The sequence below is a fragment of the Oncorhynchus mykiss genome, chromosome 16 (assembly GCF_013265735.2).
Source record: "Oncorhynchus mykiss isolate Arlee chromosome 16, USDA_OmykA_1.1, whole genome shotgun sequence".
Lineage (NCBI taxonomy): Eukaryota > Metazoa > Chordata > Actinopteri > Salmoniformes > Salmonidae > Oncorhynchus > Oncorhynchus mykiss.
This window is the reverse complement of record NC_048580.1, coordinates 45,678,348-45,705,205: the sequence shown is the minus strand read 5'-3', so window position 1 is coordinate 45,705,205 and position 26,858 is coordinate 45,678,348. Positions and strand designations below refer to the sequence as shown.

At 41.4% G+C, this 26,858-nt stretch overlaps 1 protein-coding gene across 3 annotated transcripts in view; it reads right to left on the bottom strand.

The window, feature by feature from the left end:
• Positions 1 to 2,922: 2,922 nt before the first annotated feature.
• LOC110492113 (diacylglycerol kinase alpha) overlaps positions 2,923 to 26,858 on the bottom strand; it is a 31,256-nt gene continuing 7,320 nt past the window's right edge. The window contains exons 1-24 of one of the 3 annotated variants that reach the window (XM_036947042.1): positions 24,112 to 24,170; positions 23,879 to 23,965; positions 22,024 to 22,100; positions 20,944 to 21,076; positions 20,702 to 20,776; positions 20,532 to 20,581; positions 20,244 to 20,318; positions 19,970 to 20,086; positions 16,575 to 16,692; positions 16,104 to 16,192; positions 15,809 to 15,928; positions 15,327 to 15,425; positions 12,525 to 12,611; positions 11,997 to 12,070; positions 11,817 to 11,891; positions 9,584 to 9,669; positions 9,296 to 9,385; positions 8,923 to 9,083; positions 8,689 to 8,753; positions 8,479 to 8,569; positions 4,657 to 4,846; positions 4,271 to 4,388; positions 4,117 to 4,177; positions 2,923 to 3,951 (exon numbers count right to left, since the gene is read on the bottom strand). In XM_036947042.1, coding sequence (XP_036802937.1) covers positions 3,874 to 3,951; positions 4,117 to 4,177; positions 4,271 to 4,388; positions 4,657 to 4,846; positions 8,479 to 8,569; positions 8,689 to 8,753; positions 8,923 to 9,083; positions 9,296 to 9,385; positions 9,584 to 9,669; positions 11,817 to 11,891; positions 11,997 to 12,070; positions 12,525 to 12,611; positions 15,327 to 15,425; positions 15,809 to 15,928; positions 16,104 to 16,192; positions 16,575 to 16,692; positions 19,970 to 20,086; positions 20,244 to 20,318; positions 20,532 to 20,581; positions 20,702 to 20,776; positions 20,944 to 21,076; positions 22,024 to 22,100; positions 23,879 to 23,954 — 2,205 coding nt within the window. In that variant the 5' untranslated portion in view covers positions 23,955 to 23,965; positions 24,112 to 24,170 and the 3' untranslated portion in view covers positions 2,923 to 3,873. Of the gene's footprint in view, positions 3,952 to 4,116; positions 4,178 to 4,270; positions 4,389 to 4,656; positions 4,847 to 8,478; positions 8,570 to 8,688; positions 8,754 to 8,922; positions 9,084 to 9,295; positions 9,386 to 9,583; positions 9,670 to 11,816; positions 11,892 to 11,996; positions 12,071 to 12,524; positions 12,612 to 15,326; positions 15,426 to 15,808; positions 15,929 to 16,103; positions 16,193 to 16,574; positions 16,693 to 19,969; positions 20,087 to 20,243; positions 20,319 to 20,531; positions 20,582 to 20,701; positions 20,777 to 20,943; positions 21,077 to 22,023; positions 22,101 to 23,878; positions 23,966 to 24,111; positions 24,171 to 26,858 lie in introns of those variants that run through there. The other 2 variants (XM_021566142.2, XM_036947043.1) reach the window with 2 other exon arrangements.

Below are 26,858 nucleotides of genomic sequence, written 5' to 3'. Positions count from 1 at the left end.
TTGGCAACAATGCAAAACGTTATGTTTGGCGTAAAAGCAACACAGCTCATCACGCTGAACACACCATCCCCACTGTCAAACATGGTGGTGGCAGCATCATGGTTTGGGCCTGCTTTTCTTCAGCAGGGACAGGGAAGATGGTTAAAATTGATGGGAAGATGGATGGAGCCAAATACAGGACCATTCTGGAAGAAAACCTGATGGAGTCTGCAAAAGACCTGAGACTGGGACGGAGATTTGTCTTCCAACAAGACAATGATCCAAAACATAAAGCAAAATCTACAATGGAATGGTTCAAAAATAAACATATCCAGGTGTTAGAATGGCCAAGTCAAAGTCCAGACCTGAATCCAATTGAGAATCTGTGGAAATAACTGAAAACTGCTGTTCACAAATGCTCTCCATCCAACCTCACTGAGCTCGAGCTGTTTTGCAAGGAGGAATGGGAAAAAATTTCAGTCTCTCGATGTGCAAAACTGATAGAGACATACCCCAAGCGACTTACAGCTGTAATCGCAGCAAAAGGTGGCGCTACAAAGTATTAACTTAAGGGGGCTGAATAATTTTGCACGCCCAATTTTTCAGTTTTTGATTTGTTAAAAAAGTTTGAAATATCCAATAAATGTCGTTCCACTTCATGATTGTGTCCCACTTGTTGTTGATTCTTCACAAAAAAATACAGTTTTATATCTTTATGTTTGAAGCCTGAAATGTGGCAAAAGGTCGCAAAGTTCAAGGGGGCCGAATACTTTCGCAAGGCACTGTACATGTTGTCTGCCACTGCGAGGATCAGCTGCCCGTCCCATCTCCCTGTAGTACTGTCAAAGGTGTCTCACAGTACGGACATGGCAATTTATTGCCCTGGCCACATCTGCAGTCTGTATTCCTCCTTGCCTCATGCAAGTACACGCAGATGAGCAGGGATCATGGGCATCTTTCTTTTGGTGTTTTTCAGAGTCAGTAGAAAGGTCTCTTTAGTGTCCTAAGTTTTCATAACTGTGACTTTAATTGCCTACCGTCTGTAAGCTGTTAGTGTCTTAACAACCGTTCCACAGGTGCATGTCCATTAATTGTTTATGGGTCATTGAAAAAAGCATGGGAAACAGTGTTTAAACCCTTTACAATGAAGATCTGTGAAGTTATTTGGAGTTTATGAATTATCTTTGAAAGACAGGGTCCTGAAAAAGGGACGTTTCTTTTTTTGCTCAGTTCACTCACACACACACACACACACACACACACACACACACACACACACACACACACACACACACACACACACACGTCAAAGGTTTGGACACACCTACTCATTCAAGGGTTTCTTTATTTTTACTATTTTCTACATTGTCAAATAATAGTGAAGAATAATAGTGAAAACAATGAAATACTACATAACACATGTGGAATTAACCAAAAAGTGTTAAACAAATCAAAATATATTTTAGATTCTTCAAAGTAGCCACCCTTTGCCTTGACAGTTTTGCACATGCTTGGCATTCTCTCTACAAGCCCTTAACCAACAATGCAGTTAAGAAAAATAAATGTTAAGTAAATATTTTTTTTTTAAAGAAATAGTTCAAGAGCAGCAGTAAAATAACAGTAAAAATATGTGTTATTTCATTGTTTTGATGTCTTCATTATTATTATTATTATTGTACAATGTAGAAAATAGTAAAAATAAAGAAAAACCCTTGAATGAGAAGGTGTCCAAACTTTTGACTGGTACTGTACATACACACATTTTAAAATGATCCTACTAAAATAGAATAACAAATGAGAAAATGCAGTTACAATAAAAACCTAGCTAAATAAACATTTCACTCAAAGTTTTCAGGCAGAATCATAGCACAGTTTTTCACTCCTTGATAAACGCATTAGATGAATTTGGCTAAATTATGACAAAAGGCACACTAAGTTCTTAGCTTAAATATATATAACTGTGGACATCAAGTTAATCTACAGCTGTAGTTTGTAAGGCTTTCATAATATAGACTTGCATTGTGGCAGAACAAAAACATACGTACTGAACTTTCTGAAAATGTTGGTCAACATCTCTCTAAAACATGCACATACCAACTGTTTGACAAACCAAGTTGCTTCAGTCATTTAAAAAGGTCCAATGTAACCGTTTTTATCTCAATATCAAATCATTTCTACGTAGCAATTAAATACCTTACTGTGGCTGTTTTCATTTAAAATGGTCAAAAATAACTTCTAAGCAAAGGGCAATTCCTCAAGCAAGAATTTTGCTAGGACTGTCTGGGAGTGGTCTGAGTGGGGAGGGGAAAACTGAAAATGAGCCGTTATAGATGCGATAAAGAGGTCAACGGAATGCAGACCACGGGGGATAGGAGGATGCCGGATTGGTGGACAACCAACAAATCTGATCTAACAAAGTGGATATTCGTCAAATCCGTCATGATTGATGCATTTTAACAGGCCCACAATTTGGGCTGGGCGATATATCGAATTATTATGTTTTATTATGTTGGAACATTGCTGTGGGTACTTGCTTCCATTCAGCCACAAGAGCATTAGAGAGGTTGGGTGATTAAGCCTGGCTCGCAGTCGACATTCCAATTCATTCCAAAGGTGTTCGTTGGGGTGGAGGTAAGGCCTCTCTGTGCAGGCCAGTGAAGTTCTTCCACACCGATCTCAACAAACCATTTCTGTATGGACCTCGCTTTGTGCACGGAGGCATTGTCATGCTGAAACAGGAAAAGGCTTTTCCCAAACTGTTGCCACAAAGTTTGAAGCACAGAGTCGTCTAGAATGTCATTGTATGCTGTAGTATTAAGATTTCCCTTCACTGGAACTAAGGGGCCTAGCACGAACCATGAAAAACAGCCCCAGACCATTATTCCTCCTCCACCAAACTTTACAGTTAGCACTATGCATTCGGGCAGTTAGAGTTCTCCTGGCATCTGCCAAACCCAGATTAGTCCGTCGGACTGCCAGATGGGGAAGTGTGATTCATCACTTCAGAGAACGCATTTCCACTGCTCCAATGGTGGCGAGCTTTACACCACTCCAGCCGACGCTTGGCTTTGCGCATTTTGATCTTAGGCTGCTCGCCCATGGAAACCCATTTCATGAACCTCCCGATGAAACAGTTCTTCTGCTGACGTTGCTTCCAGAGGAAGCATGGAACTCGCCCAGCCCGACCCACAACTGAAGTTACTGAAGTCTGATTTGGATATGTTTGGCTGTTTTAGCTGCATAACATCAATAAGTTGTCCCTTTTCAGGTTTAGAAGTGACTGCTAAATGCTAACTCCGGTTGGTATAAGCTGGAAGCACACAGAAATCAGTGGTGGTAATCAAAGTTGTTTTCAACTATATTGAAGTTGATTGATGACTTGATTGGTGAAGATGATTTGATTTAACATGTATTGGGGTTGACATCCATGCAATAATTATACTCCTATTTCTACCTCAACATAGTGTGAAATACACAAACAATAGCATAAATGCAAATGTAGGCAAATTTTTCAGGATCTCCCCCCCACCGCGTTTCCATGGCATTTTCCTTGTTTTGGTCAACTTCCATTGACCTCTTTACCACATATGTTGACACTGACAGAGAGGTTTGGAACTATTTCTTATCAGTCTATTCGCTAACTTACTACCATGGCCAAAACTCCTTCACAGCAAAACAGGCAGAAATGTTAGGCAGTCTCTTCAAACAGCTCTTGCACTAAAACGACATTATAATAATTTGCATTATAATAATTACTCTAACCTCAGAGAGGAAATATATATAAAACACAGGAAAATCACATTTGACTGCACTGGGCCTTCAACAAAATGTACAATAATAAGCAAGTGTATACAGGCCAGCCATGTTACAGCTTGAAGCCAGGGGAGCAGGCTACTACTTTGAGCTGAAGAAGCTGGACCGGCCCTGGGGAGCCATCAGCATACTGGCCTGGTTCTTGTGTGTGATGTGAATCTAAAGAAGGAATATGAGCAAAAAGGTTGCTTTACTCAAATTACCATGTTTAACACCACGTTACCATGTTATATTAACAACGTATTATTAGCATCAAGTCCCATGGTCTCTAGCAACTGAACCTGCTTTCAACTCTGCTTGCCAAGCTGGCATCCTAGTACTCACCGTACAGGGTGGCTGCATCCAGGGCTCTCCGTCTATCTGCATCGGTAAAGGTTTCTTCGTCCTGAGAGATGGACAGAGATAAGCAAGATAAGTAGTGGGGATATAATGTTTTTGTATATCTCAGCCAGTCTGTACACATCTCACAAACACTCACCTGATTGTGATCTGGGAGGTTTTTGCTAGTCGTATAGCGCTCTTAAATCCTGTATATATCTGTCCCATCTCCATGGCCCCTTCGAGGCCAACCACCTCCAAACGCCGGTCACTGACGTCTGGTACGGAAGATGGAAACACTGAACATGCAATTCACACAGAGAGGCAGTCTTTTTCCGCCTGAGACCAGCTGTTAAGATTCAAACATACTTCTCAACCCATCCAGGGTCAAGGGCCTCTTCCAATGAAAATAACATTTATCTTTTAACAGCTGTGGCATGAGAACTAACATCTCACATGATATCCTAACAATATCATTTACCAGACACATCCTTTAACATTTTGAAATCTTGAGCCCTTGGTTAAAGGCAAAGGATATCGCCGTACCTTGTCCACTGACTTTCAAGACTTCAGGGTCAACAATAACCACAGGTATTTCCTGAGGATTCATCAAGCACTTGCATTCACTCTTCTTGGCTTCTCCCCACAGGTTGGATCCACCGTGCATGCTGGGAATGTTGAGGACAGCAATCCCCTCCATAGAACGGCCACTCAGGTCTAATGGGGTGCCGCAGCACTGAGGGACGTACAACATCAGACAGAGCAACTTAATGAGATGCCATAATGAGATAAACATAAGGCATATATCGCAGAACTATCAGGTCGCCTGTGTTAGCCACAACCTTTATGTAATTCTGCATGCTAAAAATATGTGCTTGTTTGTAGACTATGCTAAGGTACAGTGGGGAGAACAAGTATTTGATACACTGCCGATTTTGCAGGTTTTCCTACTTACAAAGCATGTAGAGGTACACTTCAACTGTGAGAGACGGAATCTAAAACAAAAATCTAGAAAATCACATTGTATGATTTTTAAGTAATTAATTTGCATTTTATTGCATGACATAATTATTTGATACATCAGAAAAGCAGAACTTAATATTTGGTACAGAAACCTTTGTTTGCAATTACAGAGATAATACGTTTCCTGTAGTTCTTGACCAGGTTTGCACACACTGCAGCAGGGATTTTGGCCCACTCCTCCATACAGACCTTCTCCAGATCCTTCAGGTTTCGGGGCTGTCGCTGGGCAATACGGAATTTCAGCTCCCTCCAAAGATGGTCTATTGGGTTCAGGTCTGGAGACTGGCTAGGCCACTCCAGGACCTTGAGATGCTTCTTACGGAGCCACTCCTTAGTTGCTCTGGCTGTGTGTTTCGGGTCGTTGTCATGCTGGAAGACCCAGCCACGACCCATCTTCAATGCTCTTACTGAGGGAAGGAGGTTGTTGGCCAAGATCTCGCGATACATGGCCCCATCCATCCTCCCCTCAATACGGTGCAGTCGTCCTGTCCCCTTTGCAGAAAAGCATCCCCAAAGAATGATGTTTCCACCTCCATGCTTCACGGTTGGGATGGTGTTCTTGGGGTTGAACTCATCCTTCTTCTTCCTCCAAACACGGCGAGTGGAGTTTAGACCAAAAACCTCTATTTTTGTCTCATCAGATCACATGACCTTCTCCCATTCCTCCTCTGGATCATCCAGATGGTCATTGGCAAACTTCAGACGGGCCTGGGCATGCTCTGGCTTGAGCAGGGGGACCTTGCGTGCACTGCAGGATTTTGATCCATGACGGCGTAGTGTGTTACTAATGGTTTTCTTTGAGACTGTGGTTCCAGCTCTCTTCAGGTCATTGACCAGGTCCTGCCGTGTAGTTCTGGGCTGATCCCTCACCTTCCTCATGATCATTGATGCCCAACGAGGTGAGATCTTGCATGGAGCCCCAGACCGAGGGTGATTGACCGTCATCTTGAACTTCTTACATTTTCTAATAATTGCGCCAACAGTTGTTGCCTTCTCACCAAGCTGCTTGCCTATTGTCCTGTAGCCCATCCCAGCCTTGTGCAGGTCTACAATTTTATCCCTGATGTCCTTACACAGCTCTCTGGTCTTGGCCATTGTGGAGAGGTTGGAGTCTGATTGAGTGTGTGGACAGGTGTCGTTTATACAGGTAACGAGTTCAAACAGGTGCAGTTAATACAGGTAATGAGTGGAGAACAGGAGGGCTTCTTAAATAACTCTCACAGTTGAAGTGTACCTATTATATAAATTACAGACCTCTACGTGCTTTGTAAGTAGGAAAACCTGCACAATCGGCAGCGTATCAAATACTTGTTCTCCCCACTGTATGTGGTAAGGTACAGCAACTCGCCCAAGCCTTCCCCATTTCTCCTTCTCCCAAATCCAGTCAGCTGATGTTCTGAAAGAGCTGCAAAATCTGGACCCCTACAAATCAGCCGGGCTAGACAATCTGGACCCTTTCTTTCTAAAATTATCTGCCGAAATTGTTGCCACCCCTATTACTAGCCTGTTCAACCTCTCTTTCGTGTCGTCTGAGATTCCCAAAGATTGGAAAGCAGCTGCGGTCATCCCCCTCTTCAAAGGGGGGGACACTCTTGACCCAAACTGCTACAGACCTATATCTATCCTACCCTGCCTTTCTAAGGTCTTCGAAAGCCAAGTCAACAAACAGATTACCGACCATTTCGAATCTCACCATACCTTCTCTGCTATGCAATCTGGTTTCAGAGCTGGTCATGGGTGCACCTCAGCCACGCTCAAGGTCCTTAACGATATCTTAACCGCCATCGATAAGAAACATTACTGTGCAGCCGTATTCATTGATCTGGCCAAGGCTTTCGACTCTGTCAATCACCACATCCTCATCGGCAGACTCGACAGCCTTGGTTTCTCAAATGATTGCCTCGCCTGGTTCACCAACTACTTCTCTAATAGAGTTCAGTGTGTCAAATCGGAGGGTCTGCTGTCCGGACCTCTGGCAGTCTCTATGGGGGTGCCACAGGGTTAAATTCTTAGACCGACTCTCTTCTCTGTATACATCAATGATGTCGCTCTTGCTGCTGGTGAGTCTCTGATCCACCTCTATGCAGACGACACCATTCTGTATACTTCTGACCCTTCCTTGGACACTGTGTTAACAACCCTCCAGTCAACTCTCCTTCCGTGGCCTCCAATTGCTCTTAAATACAAGTAAAACTAAATGCATGCTCTTCAACCGATCGCTGCCTGCACCTGCCCGCCGGTCCAACATCACTACTCTGGACGGCTCTGACTTAGAATACGTGGACAACTACAAATACCTAGGTGTCTGGTTAGACTGTAAACTCTCCTTCCAGACCCACATCAAACATCTCCAATCCAAAGTTAATCTAGAATTAGCTTCCTATTTCGCAACAAAGCATCCTTCACTCATGCTGCCAAACATACCCTTGTAAAACTGACCATCCTACCAATCCTCGACTTCGGCGATGTCATTTACAAAATAGCCTCCAATACCCTACTCAACAAATTGGATGCAGTCTATCACAGTGCAATCCATTTTGTCACCAAAGCCCCATATACTACCCACCATTGCGACCTGTACGCCCTCGTTGGCTGGCCCTCGCTTCATACTCGTCGCCAAACCCACAGGCTCCATGTCATCTACAAGACCCTGCTAGGTAAAGTCCCCCCTTATCTCAGCTCGCTGGTCACCATAGCATCTCCCACCTGTAGCACACGCTCCAGCAGGTATATCTCTCTAGTCACCCCCAAAACCAATTATTTCTTTGGCCGCCTCTCCTTCCAGTTCTCTGCTGCCAATGACTGGAACGAACTACAAAAATCTTGGAAACTGGAAACACTTATCTCCCTCACTAGCTTTAAGCACCAACTGTCAGAGCAGCTCACAGATTACTGCACCTGTACATAGCCCACCTATAATTTAGCCCAAACAACTACCTCTTTCCCTACTGTATTTATTTTATTTATTTTTGCTCCTTTGCACCCCATTATTTTTATTTCTACTGCAAATCTACCATTCCAGTGTTTTACTTGCTATATTGTATTTACTTTGCCACCATGGCCTTTTTTTGCCTTTAACTCCCTTATCTCAACTCATTTGCTCACATCGTATATAGACTTGTTTATACTGTATTATTAACTGTATGTTTGTTTTACTCCATGTGTAACTCTGTGTTGTTGTATGTGTCGAACTGCTTTGCTTTATCTTGGCCAGGTCGCAATTGTAAATGAGAACTTGTTCTCAACTTGCCTACCTGGTTAAATAAAGGTGAAATAAAATAAATAAATAAATAAATAAATGTTTTTTTATGAGCTGATGCAAAGCTGTGCGTTTGCCATCCTCACCTCAATTGTAAGACATTCATTCAGTTTCTTGCACGAAGCAGAGATGGTCTCTGAGGTGGCAAACTCAAAGTACCACAACTTGTTCTTCATTCTGAAATATTGAACAACATTCTTGGATTCACGTAGAGTCATTTACAAGGTGACTACCCCTAAAAGGTTAGTCCCCACATGTACTATAGGACTCTGTGCTGGTTATTCAAATGTGTTTACCTGCTGTTGAATTTCTGGGGGTGTTTCTCTCTCATCGTATGAAAACGGTGGGCAATAGAGGCGTCCTGTCAACATACAACAAGTTCTGAAAAGTTCTGGTGTGTGCCGTAAGTACGTAGCCTGGTCACACATTTGTTGCTGTCTTCAACGTGAAAATGGCCATAGGAGTTGTCAAGACAGCACAAACAGATCTGGGACCAGGCTACAAGTTAATTCCCCTTGTTCCTAACTCACCACCCCGATGGAGAAGTAGTTGTTGATGATCTCATAAGGCACAGGGTCTCCTGTCTCCTGGGGGTCCTCTAGGATCACCTCTACATTCCAGCGGTCCATCAGCACCGGGGTGCTGACCTCAATCTCCTTCAGGATACGACACAGATCTGTCCCATCATAACCTACACAGACCACAGAGGTACACTATAAGGGATAATTCTGTGCTACCAACGGTCCCACACACAAGTGCAAAAACATACAAGAAACTAAGATGAAACACCCAGAGACAGTGATTCTTTCATCACATACAGTAGAACTATGGACAGCAAATACTGGATATATGATCCGTGAACACACAACGGGTATAATGAAAAAAGGTCAACCCTGTGCCCACCTCCTCCCCATCTAAGACAACGTGCGAGGTCATTTCCTGTGCCCAGGGGTAACACAGCCACAGGTGGCCGCACTTGAAGATTGGCTTTGTCTGATTGAACCAGAAGGGGAGAAAGAGAGATCAATATCACCATTTCTGTGACATGTTTGAGTCTTTGGTTAGGAAATTCATAGTTTGTACACATACACTGAAGTTAGGAAATTCATAGTTTGTACACATAGACAAATCAACTTCAGTGTATCGGCATGTGTACCACATGGTATACCAACATTGTGTACTTGACCCCACCTATGGCATCAAGTATCCAGCCCACAGTGCCGTCCCCTCCGCAAACCAAGATCCTGTAATCCTTCAGAGATCTGAAGAAGCACAGCCTGAAACACAGACGTAATATTATGTTGTGGGTGCAGGACAGGACCTAAATGTTGATGGCATCTCAGACAGATATAAGCCATTCAAGTCAACAAAGAGAGGAATTGTATTTTTTATTTTTGGGGTGATTTCTAAACATCTCTACTAAAACAAAAGATAGGTAAATAAATCTGACAGAATATGCTTAACGAAGTCATCAAAAACATTGAGATAACCCATGACTAACATCACGGTTATATGTGCAAAACACCAAGTTTATATCAGACACCAAGATCACAGAAGATGACAAAATTTGAGGTAGAATAACTCAATGAACAAAAACATCTATCATAGCACCATTTTGGGAAGATCCGTGATCTTTGTAGTTTTGTTCAATTTGGGACCTGGATATCTTTCTCAGCTAATTATTGAGATTAGTGCCAAGACCATATGCCTTCAACAGCACATCACATTTTAAGACATCAAAATAGTGCTGTTTAAACTTTAGTTTCCAGTGAATTTACTGTACAGAGAATGACCTCCGTTTTCCCAGTTTACTCTAGTTGTTGAAGTCCGCAATGAAGACAGATGTGCCTTGGTTTTCAGGAGACTGCAGTGGTTTCATTTATGTTGAGAGGTAGGAGGGAGACCAGCATTTCTCATCTCTACAGCTGTTGCTATTCTCTCCAGGACACTCATCCTATTCTGACTGTGTTCAACCTACCGCTGCATCATGTCATTAACGGTCAAGGCCATGTCACTGACTGTACTGAGCAGGCTGGAGCTGCTGGCCAGCCCTTGGCACATTGGCTGTGGTGTTGTCAGCTTCCCAGAAGGAGGGAGTGGATCATGATACTTTGTGTTTTCATTGTGTACGGTTGCATTCTTCAAGTTGAGGGGAAACGTTGTACTAATGCTGGGGCCCAAAGGTGGTCTGACTGAAGCACCATCCAGAGGTAGTGTCAATAGGACTGGAGTTAAAGGAGCAACCAAATAACCTCCAAGAGATGGAGGAGGCCCCTCTGAAAGTGAAGATGAATCATCAAGTTAACTAAATGCAAAATCCCACATCTAATGTAATTAAGCTAAAGTAATGTTAACACAACTCACTCTCCGATTTCACAACTGCGACTGATGTTTCTTAAGAAGGTGTATTCCTCTTCCTCGGTCTTCAGTGATTGACTGTTGCTGCTCAGCCTCAATCTGTGATCGTATCTGACCCTTCAAAACGTCTATAACTGCAGGCCTTACGGCAGTACAGCATTATTCAATAATCCTTTATTCTTTCTAGTTCTGAGCCTGTCATCTCGCTCCCTATGCTTCACGTCGCTTACTGTTCGCCTCACGTCCCACACTGCATTGATTTCCCATGTAATACTGTCCCAAATTCGATGCCATTCACCACTCCATTTCCCATGAGTAAGATATTTTCGTGGCGCATTACCTACCTGCTCAACACTTGTATCTCATGTATCTCATATCTCAACACGCAGCGCTGCCTCGCATAGTTTATAGCCTGTGACTGAGCCTAATTTGATCCAAATCCATCGAATTAGTTGAGGAACGTATATATTCGCATAATGTTGAACTTTGAATGAGATAGCAAGTTGCTAGCTAGGCCAATCCTCTGTAGCGCCCCAAAGTTTCAAAATAAAAGTATTCACCTAAAAACTTTAAAAAAACATTTAATTGTAGAACATTTGATATAATATTCTAATGGCCAACACAGTAATAAGTTGACATTTATATAAACTTTGGTCAATTGAACCGTTTACTATAATTTTCGTGGTTTGAATAGTTAAAGGACATCTACTGTCAAAAGTTTTGAAGAACGTGTCAAAGAATCCACTAGACTACCATACTTTTAAAAAAGTTAGCAGAGCTGTTCTATAATTCTGATGCATGCTTTCGCTTGTAGAACTTCTCAAAACCGTTGCACTCAAACAATAAGATAACGTTCATGTTTCTGGTAATTAAATTATATTAAGGCTCACACACAATCACACTCCCAAAAAAGTAAACATTTTCAATTTAAACTTTTTTTGTTTAATTCAAAGCAGCTAAATATACCTTAGTTGTCCAATTAGTGACGCATCACAACAGAGTCGTTTTTCACTTAATTCTCATACTGGTCTCTACCATATGCCGTTATCCATATGGGAAACCTTACCCTGGTCCAGGTCCACCATTGGAGAGGTTGTACACCTGCCGTGGATTCAGCAAATACTGAAATTTGCGCAGAACTCTGAAATAAAATATAACTTGTCATTGTAAAATACGAAGATTGACATGGTTTCGTAGTGAACTATAAAATGCCCATTTGTGTAGGAGTGCTCACGAGTAGCCTCACCTTTCTCCCTGCTTGCCTCCACTTTTAGGGTTCACAAACACTAGAAGAGGATGAGTGTCTGGTACCGGATTAATCTGTTCAGGGATAAATAGTTACAGGTTACAGCAGTTTCACAAATGGAGACACATTGTCTACATTGTCAGTGTATTCAGATGGAATATGGCTGTGAGGAACTTCCCAGCGACAAACTCTAAACAAGGTAAAAAAAAAATAGTTAGGCGCTGCTGTTCATGTGCTCATGTAACAGTATAGCTTCCGTCCCTCTCCTCGCCCCAATCTGGGCTCGAACCAGGGACCCTTTGCACACATCAACCACAGTCACTCACAAAGCATCGCTACCCATCGCGCCACAAAAGACGTGGCCCTTGTAGAGCAAGTGGAGGAACTTCTTCTAGGCCTCAGAGCGAGTGACGTCACCGACTGAAACACTATTAGCGCGCACCACCGCTAACTAGCTAGCCGTTTCACATCGGCCACACTCACACCAAGTACTATCCAGCGGTCTTGTGACTGGGTACTAGTATGTACCTGAAGCACCTGTCCATCAGGAGTGGTGTTGTGGTCACTGTCGTCGGCTGAGCTTGAGGAGCCGTTCTTTATGCTGTTTGACCTCTCCTAATGGGGAAAATGGAGAAATGGACAGGCAATTAATGTCATATTTAATTATTTCAAACTTTTATTTCAAACTTTTTTACATTTTTAAGTATTTTCTTAAAACTGCATTGTTGGCTAAAGGCTTGTAAGTAAGCATTTCACTGTAAGGTGAAACACCTGTTGTATTCGGCGCATGTGACAAATAACACTTCATTTGAATTGCGCAAAGACCAAGAGGGGTGATTCATCACGAAAGTAGAACAAAAAACAACAACATTTAATACATATAAGGGTCCTTTGGAGGAAGGATTGCTGACATACACTGAGTGTACAAAACATAAGGAGCACCTTGCTAATATTGAGTTGGACCCCTTTTTGCCTTCAGAACAGCCTGAATTTATCAGGGCAAGGTGTCAAAAGTGTTCCACAGGAATGCTGGCCCATGTAGACTCCAATGCTTCCCACAGCTGTATCAAGTTGGCTGGATGTCCTTTGGGTGGTGGACCATTCTTGATACACACACGACACTGTTAAGCATGAAAAAAAATCCAGCTGCGTTGCCGTTCTTGACAAACTCAAACCAGTGCGGCTGACACCTACGGCCATACCCCGTTCAAAGGCACTTTTGTCTTGGCCATTAACCCTCTGAATGGCACACATTCACAATCCATGTCTCAATTGTCTCAAGGCTTGCTCTGTAATATGAGTAGTAGTATTAATTTAATTTAATTTTGTTTGTATTTTTACCCCACTTTTTCTCCCCAATTTCATGATATTCAATTACGATCTTGTCTCATCGCTACAGCTCCCCAAATGGCTCGGGAGAGGCGAAGGTCGAGTCATGCGTCCTCCGAAACATGACCCACTTCTTAACACCTGCCCGGTTAACCAAGAAGCCAGCTGCACCAATGTGCAGAAGGAAACACAGTTCAAATGACAACCGAAGTCAGCCTGCAGGAGCCCGGCCCGCCACAAGGGGTCGCTAGAGCACGATGAGCCAAGTAAAGCCCCTCTGTCCAAACCCTCCCCTAACCCAGACGACGTTGGGCCAATTGTCACGGCTGGTAGTGACACAGCCTGAGAACGAACCCGGGTCTGTAGTGACGCCTCAAGCACTGCGATGCAATGCCTTAGACCACTGTGCCACTTGGGAGGCCTATGAGTAGTATTTTGTTTTCAAATTAATTTTCTTATATTCATTTATGAATATTGAAAATATCTCATTTTGATTTGGCAGAATGTTCAATATCTTGTTAAACATGATGATACTCCACAGGACAGGAGGTTGGTGGCACCTTAATTGGGGAGGACGGGCTTGTCGTAATGGCTGGAGCGTAATCAGTGGAATGGTATCAAATATATCAAACACATGGTTTCCACGTGTTTGATACCATTCCATTGACTCCATTCCAGCCGTTATTATGAGCCGTCCTCCCCTCAGCGGCCCCCACTGATCTACGGGCATATCACAGTTCCAGAATTGTCTCTCTGCTACTTTTAGAGTTATGATCCAATTTGTATGCATTACCAACAGAGTGAATGTGAAAATGGATTCAAAATGGTTGACCTCTGCTGGTAATTTGCAGAATGTGCAACAATTCAAGTAAAAGGAGGAGTGTGATTGGTTACCATGCCAATTTCTCTGTTTAAAGCTGCACTATACAGAAATCCCTCCGCCATTTCAGTTTGTAACAAAACAAGCATATTTCACAAAAAACTGTTTCATATGTTTGAAGCTGGTGTACAAAACCAAAAGTAAAAGACCCAAAAATAAAATGTACGAACTGGAAGCCTAGAAATAGCACACATAGAACATATATACCACTTCTTAGACTTGCTTTCAATGAGATTGACAGATCTATAACTCACATTTCTATGTGCATTTGGTCAGGTCGCCCAAAAAGTTACATATTGTAGCTTTAAAATGGGTCATAACTTTGATATGCCTGTAGAATATTATGTTCAATGATATATTGAAAAATGTGCCTAATCTAAAATGGCACATTTTCAATATGTATGTTTATTTATTTCAATATTCATAAATTAATGTAAGAAAATTGTCATTGACATCAAAATACTATTCATATTACAGACACCAATTTTTGCTTTCTAGCACTTACAGATGAAACATTATGGAGTCAAATTAGGCCTGGGTATGGCAAAAATGTCACAAATGTTCCAATTTGAATGAATTACTTCTTAACTATGCTTTAAAGGGGAAATCAGCAGTTGCTACATCTACATCATGAGCTTAGTTCAACTGCTGTTACTCATCAGAACTCCAAATATGAGCTTACTTTCTCCAATGTTTGTAAACAAAAAAATGTTAGCTATGTCTATGAATTTGAGATTGATTCAATTCAATTGATTCATCCCTCAGCTTTTTACTGAACCATGGGTGCGAGGCCACTTTGTTATTGTTCCTACTGCTGATTGCCACTTTAAGATACAAATGTCAAATATATTTCAACAATCCTTCATCCAGAGGATCACCCAGAGGCACAAAATAAAACAAGAAGCAATGACAATATGATAACCAAATGTATCGTTTCTCAAGCTGGACATTTTAGATATCCTACTATTACCATTGCATGTGAGTGAATGTTGTTTTTAAGATAAGAAAAAAGTTATTTTGCATAGTTAAGGTTCCTAAACATATATATTTGTGAGCTTTATACAGTATATTCCATTTTATAGTGTTGGACAACTGTAACGGGGCAGTAGATGATCCAGTACCTTTATAACAGGGTATATAGCCCAGGGGGGGAGGATATGGTCTCTGAGAGGTCCACAGTTACAGTCGGAGGGCTCCTGGGAGGCACAGTCATCATGGCGCTGGAACACAGTAGCAGCCAGAGATATAGCAAGCTCTTATCAAATTCTTAATGAATAAAGCCAATAACATTTTATTTCTAAAACCCTTTCTACATCAACAGTAGTCACAAAGTGCTTATATTATATATATATATATATATATATATTTATTTTTTTACAGTTGAGTCCTTTATTTTTATTTAAAAAAAATTAAAAACACCATCCCAGTGCTTTATTGTTAAAATATGTAGTTCCAGACGTAGCTCTTGCAAAACCACTCCATTAACAGATTTCACAACAGATTGTAATGTAAATCCTCTGTGTGGATGAAAACATCTGGCCTAATAATTCCAAGGGCCTGACTCTCAGGACCACAGATCTACTCAGGAGCCCTCCCTCCTCACCATGGAGTGACACCAGACACAGTGTTTTCCCGTCAGCCCGTGATAACTCTTGATCTTCTTCTGACACTTGTCACACTTCCCAGAGTCACAGTTCCCACTGACCCAGTCATGGGTTGGAACCTGAGGCAAGAGACACAGGCCCAGTAAGATGCAAGACAGACACTGTACATAAACAGGGACAAAGAGAATGGCTCAGACATTCAAATTACAACATACACTAAGAATGAAGAGGCATTGGAAATATTAACATTTTACAATGGAATTTGCAGTTGTTTGGAAAAAAAAACACTCATACCCCTGTGTCTTTCTTAGATTTGACATAGGTCCTGGTACAGGGAGCTGGGTTTATGTTGGCACAGCGTCCATGGACCGTGTATTTACAGCCTTGAAAACAAAGACAAGTAAACAATGCATTACGTGTCTCCATTGTTGAACTATTATTGTCATTATCTCTCATTTATTGATTTAATTCATCATGTTAGTCAAGACTAGAAACGAGGTTGACGATTAAGTAGTAATAAACATTGCCACTACATTGTTTTTCTATGAAAATTATTTGGAAATATACTGCAATGCATTGGGTGTCATTATGACATATCTTAGCATACATTTTAGCATAATCCGATTATGAGTATGAGATTTCATTAACGTGCTTTCAATTACATGATCAGGATAGATGTCTTTCTGCTCAAAAATTAGCTTTGAGTGGATTGAGAATGTTAAGTTGTATTGCCCTCTAGTGGTGAGACTAGACTGTGTCACTCACAGGTGCAGCAAAGCCCCTGTTTCCTTAGTCCTAGCAGCATGCTCTGACAAACGTTGCAGTAGACAGGCTTGTTGAAATGCTTCATCCTCCATAGGTGCTGCCCATCCTTCTGAGTCATCTGGGGGTGGAGGGGGAGAAAATACATATTATGTTACCATCAATGAAATATATAAAGTATGTGCTTTGAATCTTTTTTTATGTAGTTTGCTGACAATTTTTGCACACTTCTAGAACAAACTCTGAATTTCAGGGTAAATGTCTATACTCCACATTATCTAATCTCATATTTGGAAAGCACTATGTAAGCAATGCAAGCATTGATACACATCTCATTCTAATATTGGCTCATGGTTGGAAATTGGGGTGTCATCTGCCATTAGTGATTCTATTAGCAGCAAAAATCATCAACACCAATCCTAACTCAGCTAGCACATTTCCCATTGGGCACAGATGTCAATTCCACGTCTCTTCCACATTGGTTCAACGTAATTTCGTTGAAATTACATTAAAACAACATTGATTCAACCAGTGTGTGCCCAGTTCCTTGGAAGTTGTGGGAATGTGTGTAGGGTGTTTTTAGTTTTCAGATTGTTGCGGGAACTAACTTTTCTGACCGGTTAAACTTAATTTTTTTTAAACATTCTAAGAACAAAAGTGAACATTCCAGACCGTTCTGGAAATATTTGTTTTTAGGTTGCATGGAGGTTCTGAGAACCTTTACTCGAATTCCTTGTATGTTTTCCTGGGAGGTTTTAGTAACGCTCGGAGAACGGAAATTACAGGTTATTTGAAGCTAATTAAATAACATTCTGAGAGCATTCTCTAAATGTTCTGAATGCTTTCTTATGGTTATTAATTAAAGTTTTCTTACACTAAGAACAAAATGTAAAGGTTATTCAGATGTTTTTAAAATAACTTCCTTAAAACCTTTAGTGAATGTTACAATAATACTTAATGACACTGTAAGTACAGATAGAAATTAATTTGCGTGGAACACATTTTATTTTCTATTGTGACGCAGCATCAGTGAAATTCAAACCTATGATCTTCTATTCTCTATCTGTATCTAGGGAAGGGTATAAGACCATTTCTAGAGTGTTCAAAGTGTCCTAGAGCACAGTGGTCTCCATTGGGAAACTACTACCCAGAGTCTGCCTAGAGCTGGCCGTCTGACATAACTGAGCAAGAAGGACCTTGGTCAGGGAGGTGACCAAGAACCCAATGACCACTCTGGCAGAAATACAAAGTTCCTTGGCGGAGATGGGAGAACCTTCCAGAAGTCTCTACAGTACTTCACCAATCTGGGCTTTATGAGAGTGGCCAGACGGACTCCTGAGAAAAAGGCATATGACAGCGCACCTGGAGTTTGCAAAAAGGCAGGTGAAAGACATTAACACCAATAAGGCAAAATATTCTGTGGTCTGATGAGACAAAGATGTAACTCTTTGGCCTGAATGGAAAGCGCTATGTCTGAAAAAAAAAAACAGGCACAGCTCATTACCTGTCTAACATCATCCCTACCGTGAAGCATGGTGGTGGCAGCATCATGCTATGGGGATGCTTTTCAGTGGCAGGGACTCCAAGACTGGTAAGGATAGAGGGAACAATGAATGGAGCCAAATACAGGCAAATCTTTGATGAGAACCTGCTTCAGAGTGCAAACAACCTTAGAATGGGGCGAAGATTTACGTTCCAACAGGACAATGACCCCAAGCATACAGCCAAAGCAACGCTGGAATGACTTTATAACAAGAATGTGAAAGTCCTTGACTTGAATCCCTTTGAACTCTGAGGAGAGACTTGAAGATTGCTGTTCACCGCCACGTCCCATCTAACTTAACAGAGCTTGAGAAAATCTCAAAATCAAGATTTACGAAGTTGATACAGACATACCCAAGATGACTTAAAGCTGTAGTTGCACCAAGGGTGCATCAACAAAGTATTGACTCAGGGATGTGAACACTTATATAAATGAGATGTGTCTGTATTTAATTTTCAATAAATTATCAATTTCTAAGCATGTTTTTCACTGTTATTATGGGGTATTGTGTGTAGATGGGTGTGATTTGTTTTATCCATTTTCAATTCAGGCTGTAACAACAAAGGGAATAAGTCAACGGGCATGAATACTTTCAGAAAGTTGTGTATGTTTTTAAATAACATTCTTAGTTTTTCTGAACATTACTAAAGTTATTGTGGTTTTTAATGGAAAGTTATAATTTTCTGAGAACGGAGTGAATGTTTTTAAATAACAGAGTAACAAGGTCACAGATTGTATATGCCCTTATCTAGATTAGACAAAAATCGACAGTAACAAATGCTTTTACAAACATTGGTTAAAATGACTCATGGTGCCTCAGCTCAAAGCCAGACTTCCAGTCAGTGTATGTGTATGAAGCATAGCCCCTGAACTCAGCAAAGTGAGAGAGCTCCGACTCTCATTGGTGGCCTGAAATAGCCGGAGGGGAAGTCCCTGGCATTGTTGTAGGGGCGCGAGAGAGACCAGTTTACAGTTCAGACCTTCAGTCAGCTAGCCAGACAGTCCACTTTGCCGGGCAGTCAACTAACAGACCCAGAAGCATTATCAATAAGTAGGCCTACCCACTATACCAATATATTTTCTCAGATGCTAGTATTTCCAAAATCACAGTCTATCAGCACTTGGGAGATCAGAGTGCTGTGGCACCCCAATTAGTTTAGTTGTTTCAAACATAATCACTTCCTCTTTATACTGTAACAATCAATATCTATGTCCTTCCTTTCCGTTGTAGTTACTACTAATTGATGAAGATGGTGATGTTAGATGGAAAAGTAACAGCTAAAGTGGAAAAAGCTTAACTCACTCTGCTGGTGGTGCATAGATGCTGTATATATGAAAGATGTGACATTAGCAGGCCCGCAGCACTGAGTCAGCAGAAGGGTGTTGCAGAAGGCGAGAGAGAGAGTGTGTGCGCTCTCTCACTCTCTCACTCTCTCACTCAGAGAGAGAGAGAGAGAGAGAGAGAGATGAAAAATAAATAAACTCCAGAGACTGGTGGAGGCTGTGACATATTGCTAAAGCTGGTAGAAAAACAGTACATTAGCAGCGTAAACATGCACTAGGAAATAAGATCAAGAGGACGCATCATGTGTACTCCTCCCAGCCCAGGCTCCACAAAAAACCCGCTGACGCAATAAAGAGGAATGCGTGATGGATGGTCCAACTCCTACCTTCAGCCCTAGTAACACCAGGGTTGTATTCATTAACACACACCGTAGCAAAATGTTTTGCAATGGAAAAAAACAAGCCTTTCTTATTATTGGACAAGTTCAGGTAGTTCCTCCCTGTTTCAGTTAGTTTTCTTCCATTTTGTCCCTAATGAACACGAACCAGCAGGTGAACATGGTTCACCCACCTTCAGACCCAGTAACACCAGCAGGGGGACGTTGTTCATTCCTCCCTCCACCCACTCATCCAGAGAGACCGTGCCACTGCTGTCTGCGTCGATGGCCGTCATCATGTCCTTCAGCACCTGAACAAATGACAGTGCCTTATAACTTAAATGTCTAAATAAGCATTCTTGAGTGATTGTTTGTGCAGCAGATATTTGCAGAAGACTTGAGGTATTTTCCCCTCTATTAAAATGATAGTCAGTTATTGTTAGAAATCCCAAATTTGACCACACTTACTGGTCTCAGCTCAGACACATCCCAACCAAGGTAATCTGCAGCGTGCATCATCTGAGCAATGATCCGGTCCACCTCCTGGGTTCATACAGGCAGGAGAGCATAAGTTATTGTGAGTTGAAGAACTGATATATACCTTTGTGGAAATTAAAGGGTATAAGGGGACATCTCCTTCAACAGCCAGTCATTACATGTTATTACATTGTTATTACACTGAAATGGGTAATCTGGTACAATACCCATTACCCATTTCTATGTAGCTCATGAAAAAAATATGACTAATTGCCTTACGGAGCTGTCAAGGACGCCATTGCCATCTCTGTCGTACAGTTTGAAAGCAACTGAAAGAGGGAGAAATTGGCATATAAACATCTTCGACAAAGCCATCAAACTAAATATCTATAAAAAGAGACTGCAGTATGGAGCTGCGACATGGTAGAGAAAACAGGATCAAGACTCACACTCCAGCTTGTCTCTGGGCTGGCCATCCTCCAACAGGGAGAAGTAACACGAAACGTCCTTCAAAAATACCTCTTCTATGAGAGAGAGAGGTTTAAAGGAGGAGGGGGAAGTTAACACATAGAGCACACCTAATCACGTGCAGCCTGTGGACTTTGACAAATGAACTAGCGCCGAGAATAGTGAAACTGCTGACTATAGTCAGACAATAATATGCGTCTAAGCGAGGGATAAATAAACGTACTAGCATTGTCCTGCCCGTCAGGTTCAGTTCCGCTCTGGAAGGATCGAAAGAGGCGCTGGCAGAGATCCTTAGGGAAGTCCTCCACCTCCAGATAGGTCTTCAGGAAGAGACGGAAGCCCTCCTCATTGATACACTGCAGCAGAGGATGGGATATCAATCAATCAATCAATCAATCAATAATTCAAATGATCAATCAATCAAATGGGAAGATGACAGAGATCTCATGATTCTTGTCAAAACATTCTGATTTAGGACAGAGTGATTTGGGTGCAAATAATAATAATTCCTAGATGTTACAATGATGAGGGGATTTGGTCAAGACATTTTTTTAAAATAAAAAAACAAAACAACATTTGAGTCATTTAGCAGACCCTCTTATCCAGAGCGACTTACAGGGGGCAATTGGGGTTAAGAGTACACAGTACATAACCATAATGATCCATGCTTTTAGTCAGATTTTCCACTTAATGACTCTACTTCGAGAGTCGCTGCTTCTTTCTCATCATCCTCACTGAGAAATATCCGTCTTTCTGTTCTGTAACCCATCGCTTCCCCATAAGTCCGTAAGTCCTAGATGCTATGTGTTGTTTTTATCCATCTTATGAGAGAAGATTGGATTTAGCCTAATTATTTGGCAAATCCAACTGCTGATATCGTCAATATTGGAAAACCTGTCCCGTTAAATCACCTAATGGCTTACTCTGCATGATGCCAGCACAACGTCAGTCAGGGAACTTGCAGAATTGGCACGATTTGAAGAGGTAATTTCCATTAGTAACTTCAGTGGTTTGCAAAAATCCATCAACCCCTGAAGACAATTCTCTCCTAATTGATTTGATTTATATACAGCACTCTTAGGTAGTCATGTCATATTCATCAACATGATTTATGTTTAAATTTTAATAGATTTTCTAAAAAGAAAATCCAATGGGTATCACATGAGCATAACAATCACTCTCAAATGTCACGGCAAACTGTGTATTAATGTAGTAATGTACCACAGACATTTATCAAGAGGGACTGAGAGCAGACATGAGTTGTGGTTGGGTCGATATCAACCTGGCCATGGTTTACTCTCACCTCTCCATGTCTGTGCTGGGCCAGCCTGCCATCTGCATCAAATTCCCTCAGCACATCTTTAACCTTCAGCGTGCAGTCTGGGAGGAGAAGAGACACACAGGACACACACACTCTTATTGTAGAGTACTACAAACATGAAAGTCTAAGTACTGATTGTTACAGAGAATGAGTATAGAATCAGAAACTATAAGTATTACTATAAGTTAGCATGCATACCCCTTGACTTATTACACATTTTGTTGTGTTACAGCCTGAATTAAATATGTATTCATTTCCCCCCCTCTCCCATCTACACACAATACCGCATAATGACAAAGTGAAACTTGTTTTTAGAATGTGTGCAAATGTATTGAAAATGAAAGTACTCACACCCCTTTGCTATAACACTCCAAATTGAGCTCAGGTGCATCCAGTTTCTTTTGATCATCCTTGAGATGTCACTACAACTTGATTGGAGTACACCTGTGGCCAATTCAATTGTTTGGACTTGATCTAGACCTGTCTATATAAGGTCCCACAGTTGACGGTGCATGTCAGAGCAGAAACTACACCATGAAGTCCAAGGAACCATCCGCCGAGATCGAATTATGATGAGGTCTATATCTGACGTAACTACAGAGTTCCTTGGCTGAGATGGGAGAACATGCCAGAAGGAAAACAGTCTCTACAGTACTTCACCAATCTGGGCTTTATGGGAGAGTGGCCAGATGGAAGCCACTCCTGAGAAAAAGTCACGACAGCACGCCTGGAGTTTGCAAAAATGCAGGTGAAATACAGAGCATAATGCAAAAGATTGTCGTCTGATGAGACAAAAATGTTCCTATATGACCTGAATGCAAAGTGCTGTGTCTGGAAAAAAAAACAGGCACAGCTCATCACCTGTCTAACATCATCCCTACCGTGAAGCATGGTGGTGGCAGCATCATGCTATGGGGATGCTTTTCAGCGGCAGGGACTCCGAGACTGGTAAGGATAGAGGGAACAATAAATGGACCCAAATACAGGCAAATCCTTGATGAGAACCTTCTTCAGAGTGCAAACAACAGAATGGGGAAAAGATTTACGTTCCAACAGGACAATGACTCCAAGCATACAGCCAAAGCAACGATGGAATGGCTACAGAACAAGAATGTGAAAGTCCTTGAGTGGCCCAGCCAAAGCCCAGACTTGAATCCCTTTGAAATTTGAAGATTGCTGTTCACTGCCGCTCCCCATCTAATTTAATAAAAGCTTGACAAAATCTGCAAGAAAGAATGGGAGAAAACCCCCAAATCTAGATGTGCGAAGCTGATACCCAAGACAACGCAAAGCTATAATCGCCACCAAAGGTGCTTCTACACAGTATTGACTCAGGGATATATTAATTAGATATTTAATTTTCAATAAAATATGCAAACATTTCTAAAAACATATTTTCACTTTGTCATTACGGGGTATTATTGTGTGTTGATGGGTGAGGAAGAAAAAAAATCTGCTTTGAATTCAGGCTGTAACAATAAAATGTGGATTAAGTCAAGGGGTATGAACACTTTCTGTAGGCAGAAACTACAAATATATAATATTCTACATAGCAACATGAAATGTGTATTACATGACAGATGTATTACGGCATTCAAATGGATAACAGACACTAGGATAAGAAATCCAGTTTTCTATTCCTTCATTTTCCTTCAAATTGAGGTTCACAAAATGTCTGAATCCAGAGATCTACCAAGAAAAATTGTGGGCCCAATGCGGCAACGTTTTGCAGATACTTAGTAAGAGACAGTCATCACCACTTCCACATATGAGAGCGTGTGGGTGTAAGGGGAAGGCGATGCAGGGCTGAGGAGGCTTCCTGCCTGCATGTACTCACAGTCAATGTACTGCTGTAGCTGGATGAAGTCGACTGGGTTCAGCTCCTTCACCTCTGGGTCTGTGGGGGCGGACATGCTGCCTGCGTCTGCACATACCGCCGGTGCAGAAAAGGGCGAGAGGAGAGGAGAACGAGTTACATCAGTCTTCTGCTGCGTGAATGTGAAATGGAGGCGGCTCAGACATCAAACCAGAATTGTAAGCTGAACATAACAGTGCTAGGTAGTAACTCACAAGGCAAGGGCTTTGTTTAGAAAAGGCGCTTCAGATCATCACACCATGCAAACAGGTCAGCAACGGCCTGTTAAAACCCACAAAATTTACATCTGCAAATTGGCATGAACCACATAGTTCAACACCAGCATTGGCTTGCAAATACCCTCGGTGTCCTTTAGTCATCTCCAGTCATTATGTTAATAGTGTTCAGAGCAAATGTTTCAAAAACACCTGTCTTTCCACTCCCATGTTTCAAATGACATTGTTGATGTAACAACGAGCAAACAAATGCACAGTAGCCCAGTCCTAAGCTGACAAGCATAAGCAGCTTCAAGGAGCATTTTGTACTTTAGAATGCCCCGTGGGCCCAGTACAAGCTCTGCATAAGCAGTATCAGGCCACAGACACACCAGAGACATTATACGTCTCAAGAGTTTTAGTCTCCCCAAAGCTTTTTTCAGAGTGTTGTCTGACCCAGTTTTCTATTCATTCATCAATTTGCATGCGTTGCTCTGTAAAATCTAACACCTCTTCCTGAAATAGTCTGGCAAGTGTCAACCTTTTCATCTTTGTAGCTCTCCATCCACAATTTCTCTCTTCATATCAACCAAAAGAACAGCCATTTTTGGATCAAATCATAAAATAATGTAATAAATCATCTCCATTTTAAAATGGGTTATTGTCCCAGTACCTAACAGCACTACGGGAGTATAGGTCAGACAGTCAGTATTATATCTACAGCAATCAAAAGTCTGTCAGTCATGGGGTAATGCTGAAAAATAATAAACTCCTAAATGCCCACGTTCAATGTGACGTGGAACCACAATCTCTCTGTGCTAACAAAGGGTCACGTTGTCCCTTCTTAATTCCCCTCAAAAAGGTTAGCAGCGTTGCCTAGCAGTTTTGTTTAGGCAGCCAATCAGTTGAGAGGAGAGAATTGACAGGAAAGTGCCATTTGTTGATGTGGCAGGCTTTTAAAAAGAACTACAAGGACTTATTTTATACTGCACATCATGCAACGTTTTGGATACCAGTTAGGGCCTTACTATACAGTTCAAATAATCTATCAAATTAAATTTGAATTGCTAATTTCTGCTCATTTGAAAGCAGATAATCAAAACATCTCAAAGAGCATACTAAAGTAGTGCTTCTAAACAACACATGGAAAATCCAGTTTTAGGCTTCTTCCCTTGCCTTGCCTGTGGCAACAAGGCAGATGGCAGTTCTGCATGCCCTTCAAAGCAATACGCTGACATATGCATGTCTCTATTCCCTCATGTCGGACAGACGATGTACCACCCTTGTCTGACATAATTTAGGCCAGGGCAACCTGGGTCAAATCTGATTCACTACTTCCTGATCAGATATTATATTTGCATGCAGGATTTTTACATGCAGACTGGAAATCACTAACAAACAGAACAACATGTGATATATATATATGCAAACGCACTAAGTCGAAATTGGCCCCCATCATGAGCCACCCCATCCTAACCTTACCTCACCCCTACAGGTCAGGATTGTGCTGAACATGGGAGTAGATTGGTAGAGCTGAAAGGGGGAGATCCAGGCAACCATCTATCAAGGCACAACAGAAACCTCAGCAGGTTCTTATCTGCCCGTGGAGTCATTCCACCTCAAAAAGCACAAGAAAGAGGATTTCGACACCCACCATCTCAGATTGTGCTGAAATGGTTTCTGTAGTTGGAAACAGATAAGATGGGCATGCCTGAAACATTATTTTGCTGAAAATGTTTTAACTCTGATAAATTAAGCTAATTGCACACAAAATTGCAATTTCAATTTATAGGATTCATATACTATTCAATAAATATGGTGCCCAACATCTGATTTGTACAAAACCTCTTCTTAACAATGTCATGAGGAATCTAAATAAATGGTCAAAATCCACCCATGGAACCCCCCAAACTCCACATGGAGCCCACTCCAATGGCCAGTACACAGTATCAGTTCTCTATGTTGGTCAAGTAGTATCTAAGCTGCAGCTTGGAGTATTGTTTAATCATACTATGTAATTCTCAGTGAATTTGGTCAAAAAAATAAAAATTGTTCATAAAAATTTGCCATTGAAGTAGCTGGCATTTTCCCCATAAATTAGTGTGAACGTATCCGGTTTTGCCCACTAGACACCACTGTTCCTGCTACCCTACTATCCATTTTGCTGTTCTTGTGTTTATTAAATCGATTACATTTTTACTTGTGATTAAAATAAATTAGGTCATAACAAGTCAAGCCAGTCCTCCATGAAAGAAATTCAGTTCGTCCTTCTCTTAGCAACTAATACTCCATCCTTGAATAGTTCAAAGAAATAGGGATAGACCTCTCAAAGAGCTTCTATGTTGCAATTCTCATATGAAGACTCTTCCAACTAAGCCCAAACGTGTTATGGAGAAATGGCCTAGTGACTGTTGTGACAACCCTAATAATATAATACAATTATAAACCATTGCATGGCAGTCTTATGTTTTAAATACCATTATTAGAAAACATTTTTATATGTTGTGTGTTTAGTGACAGTTACCATTAAATCTAACCCAATACCATTACCACTGCAAAACACCACATAGTGTGTGTTTGTGAATTTTACCATTGAAGACCCTTAGTTGCAGACCATAAGCACTGCTGTAGCCTAATGGTTTGCTTGTTCTAATCCAGACTTTTTTAAGGGAATAAACAACACCTACAGGGTTGTTTCCTGGACACAGATTAAGTATAAGAGAAGTACCAACTGAATTGTTTCAAGG